General features: G+C 51.7%; 1 protein-coding gene across 5 annotated transcripts in view; it reads left to right on the top strand.

The window, feature by feature from the left end:
• DENND4B (DENN domain containing 4B) overlaps positions 1–6608 on the top strand; it is an 18230-nt gene extending 11622 nt beyond the window's left edge. For 3 of the 5 annotated variants that reach the window (XM_017513335.2, XM_017513337.2, XM_017513334.1), the window contains exons 16-28: positions 220–426; positions 780–908; positions 2005–2206; positions 2466–2633; positions 2897–3285; positions 3424–3546; positions 3713–3882; positions 3965–4100; positions 4301–4537; positions 5050–5167; positions 5257–5422; positions 5511–5575; positions 5672–6608. In XM_017513335.2, coding sequence (XP_017368824.1) covers positions 220–426; positions 780–908; positions 2005–2206; positions 2466–2633; positions 2897–3285; positions 3424–3546; positions 3713–3882; positions 3965–4100; positions 4301–4537; positions 5050–5167; positions 5257–5422; positions 5511–5575; positions 5672–5817 — 2256 coding nt within the window. In that variant the 3' untranslated portion in view covers positions 5818–6608. The remainder of the gene's footprint in view (positions 1–219; positions 427–779; positions 909–2004; positions 2207–2465; positions 2634–2896; positions 3286–3423; positions 3547–3712; positions 3883–3964; positions 4101–4300; positions 4538–5049; positions 5168–5256; positions 5423–5510; positions 5576–5671) is intronic. The other 2 variants (XR_001820274.2, XM_017513332.2) reach the window with 2 other exon arrangements.
• The last annotated feature ends 4384 nt before the right edge of the window (positions 6609–10992 follow it).

The raw sequence follows: 10992 nt of genomic DNA, 5'->3' as shown, positions 1-10992 counted from the left end.
GGTGCGTGCCTGTAATCCCAGCTACTCAGGAGGCTGAGGCAGGAGAATTGCCTGAACCCAGGAGGCGGAGGTTGCGGTGAGCCGAGATCGCGCCATTGCACTCCAGCCTGGGTAACACGAGTGAAACTCCGTCTCAAAAATAAATAAATAAATAAATAAATAAATAATAAAAATAACCTGGCATTGTACTCACCCTGATGTGTCCCCTGTCCTACCTAGGAGATGAAGGTTGCACAGCGGATGGCACAGAAGTCAGCAGCTGTGCCTGAGCTATGGGCCCGGTGCCTGCTGGGGCACTGCTATGGGCTGTGGTTCCTCTGTCTGCCCGCCTATGTGCGGTCGGCGCCCTCCCGGGTACAGGCCCTGCACACAGCCTACCATGTGCTGCGCCAGATGGAGAGCGGCAAGGTGGTGCTCCCTGACGAGGTAGGCAATCTGTGTGGCCATGCCCACACCCAGGCCCAGTGAGCCACGTGCAGCTGGAGGGGGCTGTGAGAGGGAAACTTGTTGGAAACTAAGGAAAGAAGTTGTAGAGCCCCATAGCTGGGCAGGTTATCTGTAAACATTCGTCGAGTGAATAAGCATGTTCAGGGTATAGCAGTGGAGACTGTAGAGTGGCAGGGTCAGCAGAAAGGGTGGGTGGCTCTGAGGCAGCCCCAGGACCTGCCAGGGGCCAGTGATGTGTGTGAGAATTGGGGAGGATGGAAGAGGGTGCTTGCTGAGACTTTGGTTTTGGTTGGGAGTGAGTCTCCTGTTGTCCTGTCCCTCTCCTGACCCAGGTGTGTTACCGGGTGCTGATGCAGCTCTGCTCACACTACGGGCAGCCTGTGCTGTCTGTGCGGGTCATGCTGGAGATGCGGCAAGCAGGCATTGTGCCCAACACCATCACCTATGGATACTACAATAAGGTACCTACTTTGGGGTGAGGGTGGGATGGCAGCTGTGCCAGGGTGTGTGAGGGGAGGATGCTGCTGCTTCCCTCGCTTCTTGGAGATTGGGTTGGTACCGTTTGCCTAGGTCCTGGAACCACTGTCATCCACAGTGCGTTCCTGTGGTGCCTTAGCACCTACAGTTTCTCAGAGGAGGCTACTTTGATTCCCACTAATGACAGCCCTGTCTGCAACTAATAGTGTTAGCCGCTAAGCCAGGCACTGGTCTATAGGCATCACACATTTTACATCATCTTATCTTCACAATGGCCCTATGAGGTGGGATGATTGTTATCCCCATCTTACAAATGAGGAGATGAGGCTGCAGAGAGTTAGCAACTTGTCCCAGGTCCCGCAGCAAAGAAGTTAAGGACTTAGAATATGGGCACAGGGCTGGGCGAGGTGGCTCACATCTGTAATCCCAACACTTCGGGAGGCCAAGGCAGGCAGATCACCTGAGGTCAGGAGTTCGAGACCAGCCTGGCCAAAATGGTGAAACCCTGTCTCTGCTAAAAATACAAAAATTAGCTGGGCATGGTGGTGGGCACCTGTAATCCCAGCTACACAGGAACTGAGGCAGGAGAATTACTTGAACCTGGGAGGCAGAGGTTGCAGTGAGCTGAGATTGCACCACTGTACTGCGCTCTGGCCTGGATGACAAGAGTGAAATTCCATTCTCAGGAAAAAAAAAAAAAAAAGAATATGGGCAGAGGCATATCCATATCTCCTGAATTCAGGCCTTTAGCCATGGTAATAAACTGCCTCCTGTTTTTAGATGAGGAAACTAATAACCAAATAAATGATTTCTTCAGAGCCATATAGTTTATATTTGTAAGCAGCAGAGTCTGGCTACACATTTTCTCCATTGCCACAGGCTTCTTCTAGGCTCCTTGGGAGGCAGCTGCTGCCTACTCTCTCTTCTGGGTTCTTGTTCCTGGCTGAGCCATTGGCAGGACAGTCCTAGGCAGGATGTCTGCAAGGGAAGGTGGTCCCTGGGGCTCCAGGACAGGGAGTGGGTATGAGGCAGGGTCAGGATGCGGGAGTGGGCCATCCTGATGGGCACTGTGCTTGGTAGGCTGTGCTGGAAAGCAAGTGGCCGTCTGGCACACCAGGTGGGCGCCTGCGCTGGGCCAAGCTCCGGAATGTTGTCCTGGGGGCTGCTCAGTTCCGCCAGCCCTTGAGAGAACGGCGACAGCAGCAGCAGCAGGAGCAGCAGCAGCAGGAGCAGCAGCAGCAGCAGGTGTCAGCTCAGCAAGACGCAGGCAGCTCCCAGGCCGGTGGGTAGGGCCTGGTGAGACAGGCTTGGGGATGGAGTAGCTGGGCTCAGGCAGGGAAAGGCATGGAGAGCTGGGGCTGGTCTAATGGTTGGCATTTGGTTTCCGGGGATTGATAAATTACATGTGGCTGGCAACAAAATGGATAAAGTTTTGCCTGGGAGGAACCCTGCAAACCCAGGTCCATCTAAGGAGCTCTATTTTGGAACAGGGGACTCGGATCCTAGTCGGCCGCCTCTAAACCCCTTCTCATCTTTTACAGAGCCCTATCTGGAGCGCCCTTCCCCTACTCGCACCCTTCAGCGCCAGACTACTTGGGCTGGGCGAAGTCTGAGAGACCCGGCCTCACCCCCTGGGCGCCTGGTGAAGAGTGGTAGCCTGGGCAGTGCCCGAGGGGCACAGCCCACTGTAGAGGCTGGTGTGGCCCACAGTGAGTGCCCTTGTCTGGCTCCCCTACTCCCCCAATCAATTTTTCTAACCACCTGCTAGTGAGGCAGGGAAGACCAGAGACAGAGTGGAGGACAGCCCTCTGTGGTGGGCGCTGTAGACTCTGAGGGAATCCTGCCCAGAATGTCATCATGGTGGGGGTTGTGGCACCAGAGTTTGTGCAGCCAGGAATTGTGTTTACTCAGGAAAGGGGAAGCTGGTGGAGAGGCTGGGCTCTATCTTCCCTCATTCTTTTCTGTGCTGCAGTGATAGAGGCCTTGGGGGTCCTGGAACCCCGGAGATCACCTGTGCCCTGGCATGATGGAAGTCTCTCAGACCTGAGCCTGACAGGGGAAGAGCCAGTCCCTGGAGGCAGCCCAGGTGGCTCCGGCTCAGCCCTGAGTGCCCAGTCCACTGAGGCCCTGGAAGGGCTGAGTGGGCGGGGACCCAAGGCTGGCGGGCGACAGGATGAGGCAGGCACCCCCCGGCGAGGGCTGGGTGCCCGCCTCCAACAGCTGCTTACTCCTTCCCGCCACTCCCCCACTTCCCGCATTCCCCCACCTGAGCTGCCTCCTGACCTGCCACCCCCAGCCCGCCGCAGTCCCATGGACAGCCTTCTGCACCCCCGGGAGCGTCCTGGATCCACTGCCTCTGAGGTAGCCAGCGAAGGAGGGTCCAGACACCTTAGCATTAGCGGGCTTGGGGAGGGCTACAACTGGAAGAATGTCCAAAAAGGGGGCTCTTGGGTAGAAGAGCATGGGGTTGGCTGACCATGGTTTCTCATGTCATGGCAGAGCTCGGCCTCTCTGGGCAGTGAGTGGGACCTCTCAGAATCTTCTCTCAGCAACCTGAGTCTTCGCCGTTCCTCAGAGCGCCTCAGTGATACCCCTGGATCCTGCCAGTCACCTTCCCTGGAAGTAAGGATAACCCCTCCCACACAGATGTGCTTGAACACACATAGCACACAGTCACCCTGTCAAAGGCAGGAGATGGGAAGGAGGTGGGAAGGCCTGGGGCAGGGGCATGGGCTCCAGAGCGCTGGCAGCCAGACAGGGCCTACTTCCCGGCTCTCCTTGCCCACAGATTCTGCTGTCCAGCTGCTCCCTGTGCCGCGCCTGTGATTCGCTGGTGTACGATGAGGAAATCATGGCTGGCTGGGCACCTGATGACTCTAACCTCAACACAACCTGCCCCTTCTGCGCCTGCCCCTTTGTGCCCCTGCTCAGTGTCCAGACCCTTGATTCCCGCCCCAGGTGCCCAAGGCAGGGCAAGTGCTGTGGGTGGGGTAGGGAGGTGAAGGTCCAAGAGCTGACCCCTGCTGCTGTCCCCCTGCAGGGTTCCCAGCCCCAAGCCTGCTGGTGCCAGTGGCAGCAGAGATGCTCCTGTCCCTGGGGGTCCTGGTCCTGTGCTCAGTGACCGCAGGCTCTGCCTTGCTCTGGATGAGCCCCAGCTCTGCAATGGGCACATGGGGGTAAGGGCTGGGCCAACGGGCATGAGGAATGGGATTGTTGCCCTGTGTGGGGCCTGTGGGGTGCCAGGGAGAGATGGGCACATCTGTTTCCCTTAAGGGCAAGGGGCATCCCAGAAGCTATTGGATGTGGTGGCTCAGTGAGAGGCAAGGCTCTGGGGATGTACATTCCCTCTACTGCCCTCCCCCTTTGTGCCTGATAGGGAGCCTCCCGGCGGGTTGAGAGTGCGGCATGGGCATACCTGAGCCCCCTGGTGCTGCGTAAGGAGCTGGAGTCACTGGTAGAGAATGAGGGCAGTGAGGTGCTGGCATTGCCTGAGCTGCCCTCTGCCCACCCTATCATCTTCTGGAACCTTCTGTGGTATTTCCAACGGTTACGCCTGCCCAGTATTCTACCAGGCCTGGTGCTGGCCTCCTGTGATGGGCCTTCACACCCCCAGGTCGGTGCCCCCATGTGGCCCCTGTTTCCTAAGTGCCTCCCTCCTTATCTCTCAGCTGTTTATCCGCTGTGTCCTTGGCATTGTAGAAAGAACATGGGCTGTGGAGTCTGTTCCACCTGGTTTGAATCTTGGCCCTTTCACTTTACCACTCTGAGCCTCAATTTTGTCATCTGTAAAATGGCATAAGCACCTACCTCACTGGGCGGGTGTATAGACAACCTTGTGCAGAGCCTGGTACCTAAAAAATGATTCATTCATATTGTCTGTTCGTTCCACCAGTATTGAGTTCTTTTTATGTTCCAGGCAGTTTTAAGTACTAGTTATGCAGCAGATTACAGAACAGTCCTTGCTCTCAAGAGCTTACATTCTTGAGGGAATGAGAATTCCTTTCCCTCTTTTTTTTGGCTGTGTCCTGTAGTGTCCCACTGTCTCTTTGGCACCACCTGTCCATTTCTTATCCTCTGCCTCCCATTCCTTGAGCCTAACTGTCTCCCCTATCTTGGCTCCCTCAGGCCCCATCTCCTTGGCTAACCCCTGATCCAGCCTCTGTTCAGGTACGGCTGCTGTGGGATGTACTGACCCCTGACCCCAATAGCTGCCCACCTCTCTATGTGCTCTGGAGGGTCCACAGTGAGTCTGGTATTTGGCCTGGGCTGGGAGGGTGGGTCCTATACCCAGAGGGCTCAGTGATCCTGGTGGCTTTCTTTCCTTTCATCCAGGCCAGATCCCCCAGCGGGTGGTATGGCCAGGCCCAGTACCCGCATCCCTTAGTTTGGCATTGTTGGAGTCGGTGCTGCGCCATGTTGGACTCAATGAAGTGCACAAGGCTGTGGGGCTCCTGCTGGAAACTCTAGGGCCCCCACCCACTGGCCTGCACCTGCAGAGGTATGATGCTGCCATCTGGGTGGTCCCTGGCCTGTCCCGGGCTCTGCACCCCTTTTACCTTGCTCATATACTTCTGCCTCCACCATAGGGGAATCTACCGTGAGATCTTATTCCTGACAATGGCTGCTCTGGGCAAGGACCATGTGGACATAGGTGAGGGAGCAGGCAAGGTGCTGAGGAATTTAGGGATCTGGGGCCAGGTGTGGGAGGCCGGGGTCCTAATGTATTGACTTCCACCTTCTTCCCTAGTGGCCTTCGATAAGAAGTACAAGTCCGCCTTTAACAAGCTGGCCAGCAGCATGGGCAAGGAGGAACTGAGGCAGCGGCGGGCACAGATGCCCACTCCCAAGGCCATTGACTGCCGAAAATGTTTTGGAGCACCTCCAGAATGCTAGAGACCCTTAATCCTCCCTCTCCAGCCTGGGGTGGGGAAATGAGGGAGAAGGGATTCTAGAGTTAACCTGTGTCCCTGTTCCCTTCATGGAGTTGGGAATAGGCTGGGAAGCATGCCCAGTCAAAGGCTCCAATCGAGGACAGCAGGAAGAGGGACCCACTGTTACCAAAAGTCCTGATTCCCCCGTCTCCAACCTACCCAGTTTGTTCATGCTGATGTTGGGGGAGATCTAGGGGTGTTGGTACAGCTCTGTTCTTCCCTTGTCCTATACCAGGAACTCCCCTCCAGGGTACCCACAGATCTGCATTGCCCTGGTCATTTTAAAAGTTTTTGTTTTAAAAAACAACTGGAAAGATGCAGAGCTACTGAGCCTTTGCCCTGAATGGGAGGTAGGGAGCTCATTCTCCACCAATAATGGTCCCTCTTCCCTGGCATTGCTGAAGGAGCCCAAGGCTCTCCATGCTTTTCTACCTGAGTGTTTGTATTTTATTTTAAGTTATTTATTTTGGAGCCACAGCCCCCTTGCTTATGAGGTTCTTATGGAGAGTGAGAAAGAGAAGGGAAATAGGGCACCATGGTCTGGTGGTTTGTAGTTCCAAAGTCAGGTATTGGGAGCTAGAGGAGTCTCAAGCTCTCCTTAGGAAGAACTGGTGTCCCCTCCAGTCCAAATTTTTCTTGCTCGCCCCACCTTGGGGAATGCCTCACCCACCCAGGCCCTGACCTGTGCAATAAGGATTGTTCCCTGCGAAGTTTTGTTGGATGTAAATATAGTAAAAGCTGCTTCTGTCTTTTCCCTTCGGCCTCCTGTTCCCTGGGTGTGGGTAATGGGGGATACCTCTCATTTTCCCTTGGCTATATATCTGCCTTTCCAGCTTCCCATCCTTTATAGTCTTCAGGCATACCCTGCTTCCCCTGACCATGTCTGGGACTGGCCCCTTGGGGCACAGGGAGTTCTCAGAGCAGAAGGGTGAATCTGGTGCTGACTATGGTGGTGCCAGTCTGTGTGGCACTTCCGGCCCTCCCATACAATCACCCCCTTGTCCCTCATCTGTACCCCACACAAAGGCTCCATTCTCTGGGGGCCCTGAGCTCATCTTTGCCTTATTTCCTCTCTTCCACCTTCCCCCCACCAACCTCCAGCACCTCCACAGGAACAACAATCCTCTCCCCAGTAGTTGGTGTTGGCAGCCCTCATGCATCCTGGGGGCCCTGGCAGTCATCCTAGGCTGCCTTAGTTGCTCTAGCTGCAGGCTTTATTCCTCCAACCAGGGTCTCAGCCTGGCAACAGCACCAGGAAGATAGGGGCAAAGATTAAGGCACTTGCTGCATGTAGACATCAGGAAAACATGCACCATCTTCCTTATCCCTTTGGTCCACTCAAGAGCTCTCTCTCTTTTTGTACTGTATAATGAAATAAACACAGGAAACAACTCCTAATAGAGTGACAAACCAATTACCAAAGGGAATTAGCCAACAAAACAAATGCCTTGGGGAAGGACAGCAGGCGTATCAATGGAGGAAATAATTTAGAAGAGCACATTTCTCGGGGATGGAGATCACTGGATGAAGAGGGAGGTACTGCTTCTGGATGCTGATTCTTTCAAGCCAAAGGACCCTTTCCTGTTCCGTCTAGAGCATGTTAGGATGCTTCTCCAGTGTCTTTGAGGAGCTGCACAGAAGGGAACCAAGGGGGTTAGGAAATGCCATTTGCCTACCAGGAGATACTTTCTTCAGAGGGAAACTCTCATGCCACCCCAGTTTCTCATCAGACCCCAGTCCCCAGGATAAACCTCTCCCTGCTTCATCCCCCAACGACCTTTCCAAGGGAGGACCTCCCTTTTAAAATCACTTTAAGGCTGGGCATGGTGGCTCACACCTGTATCCCACCATTTTAGGAGGCCTAGGCAAGCAGATCATTTGAGGTAGGGAGTTCGAGACCAGCCTGACCAACATGGAGAAACCCCATCTCTACAGAAAATACAAAATTAGTCGAGCATGGTAGCACACACCTGTAATCCCCGCTACTCTGGAAGCTGAGGCAGGAGAATTGCTTGAACTGGAGGTTGCGGTGAGCCAAGATCGTGCCATTGCACTCCAGCCTGGGCAAAAAGAGTGAAACTCTGTCTCAAAAAAAAAAATCATTTTAAAATCAAGTTTCTGTTGAGTGTAGTGTGCTCAGCACTGCACTGAACTACAGAGACAATTTCAGGGCTCGGTCCCTACTGTAATGGAGCATACAGTCTTACTGGTCTAGAGGACTGTTTTGTTCACAAACAGTAACAATAATCAACTTTAACTCCCAGCTTAGGCGTCTTACTTCTGGGCCTCTTTCTAGAGACTTGCATTCAGATGGGAGAACTACAGAATTCTTTAATCACAAGAATATCTAGGCTGGGCACAGTGGTTTACCCCTATAGTCCCAACACTTTGGGAGGCCAAGACAGGTGGATCATTTCAGCCCAGGAGTTTGAAACCAGCCTGGCCAGCATGGCAAAACCCCCATCTCTCCTAAAAATACAAATATTAGCTGGGCACGGTGGTTCATGCCTGTAATCCTAGCTACTTGGGAGGCTGAGGTTTGCTTGAACCCAGGAGATGGAGGTTGCAGTGAGCCGAGATCATGCCACTGCACTCTAGCCTGGCTGACAGAGTGAGACATTGTCCAAAAAAAAAAAAAAAAACAAAAAAAAAACTGGGAATTTTAATAGCAAAGTACTCAACATGAATCTGACACATCTGTCTGTTCTGTGGTCTAGGGAACTGTATGAGTGGAAGGAGATGCCCAAGTTACCTGGCTCAATTTCTCCTCCCAGGCTTTAGAGTGTATAGGCTTAAATATAAAAAAATTCGGCTGGGGTGGCCCAGTGTGGTGGCTCACTACTGTAATCCCAGCACTTTGGGAGGCTGAGGGGGGCAGATCACCTGAGGTCAGGAGTTGGAGACCAGCCTGACTAACATGGAGAAACATGGATAAATGCCGTCTCTATTAAAAATACAAAATTAGCCGGGCATGGTGGCGTATGCCTGTAATCCCAGCTACTTGGGAGGCTGAGGCAGGAGAATAATTTGAACCTGGGAGGCAGAGGTAGCAGTGAGTGGAGATTGTACCATTGCCCTTCATCCTGGGCAACCAGAGCAAGACTCTGTCTCAAAAAAAAAAAAAAAAATTGGCTGGGGCTGGGCGTGGTGGCTCATGCCTGTAATTTCAGGACTTTGGGAGGCCAAGACGGGTGGATTACTTGAGGCCAGGAGTTCAAGACCAGCCTGGCCAATATGATGAAACCCCATCTTTACTATAAACACGAAAAATTCGCTGGGCGTTGTGGGTTCTGGGGGTAGCACCTATAATAACAGCTACTCAGCAGGCTGAAGCATGAGATATAATTGAACCTGGTTGGTGGAGGCTGCAGTGAGCTGAGGACACACCACTACACTGTAGCTGGGGCAACAGAAGGAAACTCCATCTCAAAAAAAAAAAAAAAAAAATTGGCTGAGTGTGGAGGCTCATGCCTGTAATCCCAGCACTTGGGGAGGCTGAAACAGGTAGATCGCTTGACTTCAGGAATTCAAGACTACTCTGGGCTACATGATAAAACTTCATCTGTCTCTATAAAGTTTTATAAAAATTGAGGAAAATCTTGTGTCTGCCATTTAATAATTTTATGATGTCCTACAATTTATTTTATTGATGTGCCTCAGTTTTTCCTCATCTGCAAGTCATTGAAAGATTAACTATATAATCCACAGCTTCAAAAAGGGAACAAATAGGTAGAGCCTGCATAGGGCACAGGTTATGTCCACTACAGTACTGACCTCATGTACTCACCTTCCTTAGAGCTCGATCACTCCAGACTGAAAGTCCCCCTCCATGGCCTAATTTTGGTCTTGTCGAAAAGTATTTTCTTGGGCCTTATTATTATCGTCCTGGGTCTGGTATATTCCACCACCATGTTTTTCATATCTCCTCAAAGCCCTTGAAGGATGGCATTTCAGACAGCAAACAATGCATTGGACTGATAATATACAAAGAAGTAGGATAGGGAAAGATGAATGTACCCTCAATGAGGGCAATGACTTTGTCTAATTCACTGCTATATCCCAACCACATGGATGAGTGCCTGATAACCTAATAGGTGCTCTATCACGTGTGTTCAATGACTGAAAGGACTCTGTAGGCATTAAAATATTGCAGTTAGAAGAGAAATGCTTTTCAGTGCAGTATAAGACAGGTACCATGGGTAGAATACCAACAGAAGCTGAATTTAGAAGAGAGTGAAATTGTTGAAAAAGCAAGGAAAAGTTCTTAAAACAGTTAATATGTTGAGTACTTTAACTATATTCTTGGCAGTGCCCTGAGCATGTCGAAGGTATTATTTTATAATTCTCACAATTATCTGAGAGCTGGGTACTCTTATTCCCATTTTATAGATGGGGAAACTAGAGAATAGAGGTAAGTAACTTTCAGCCAAATCACACAATGGTTTAGAGGGAGAGCCAAGATCCAAACTCAGGCAGTCTGACTCTAGAGACCATATTCTTTTTTTTTTTTTTGAGACCATATTCTTTACCTGGACACTATACTAGCATAAAAACAAGTTTTAATCCATTTAAAATAAGAATTAGGTCAGGCGTGGTGGCTCACTTCTGTAAATCCAGCACTTTGGGAGGCCAAGGTGGGTGGATCATGAGGTCAGGAGTTCAAGACCGCCAACATGGTGAAACTCCATCCCTACTAAAAATACAAACTTAGCCAGGGGTGGTGGCAGGTGCCTGTAATCCCAGCTACACTGGAGGCTGAGGCAGAAGAATTGTTTGAACCTGGGAGGTGGAGGTTGTAGTGAGCCGAGATTACATCACTACACTCCAGCCTAGGAGACAGAGGGAGATTCCATCTCAAAAAAAAAAAAAAAAAAAAAGCCAGGCACAGTGGCTCACTCTTGTAACCCCGGCACTTTGGGAGGCCAAGGTGAGCAGATCATGAGGTCAGGAGATCGAGAGCATCCTGGCCAACATGATGTCTCTACTGAAAATATAGGATTTAGTAGAAACCCTGTCTCCATAAAAATACAAAAATTAGGCCAGGTGTGGTGGCTCATGCCTGTAATCCAAACACTTTGGAGGCCAAGGCGGGCGGATCACCTGAGGTCAGGAGTTCAAGACCAGCTTGACCAACATG

Source organism: Cebus imitator, unplaced genomic scaffold, assembly GCF_001604975.1.
Source record: "Cebus imitator isolate Cc_AM_T3 unplaced genomic scaffold, Cebus_imitator-1.0 Scaffold491, whole genome shotgun sequence".
NCBI classification, from domain to species: domain Eukaryota; kingdom Metazoa; phylum Chordata; class Mammalia; order Primates; family Cebidae; genus Cebus; species Cebus imitator.
Note: the sequence above shows the minus strand (reverse complement) of the source record. Positions and strands in the feature narration are given on the sequence as shown.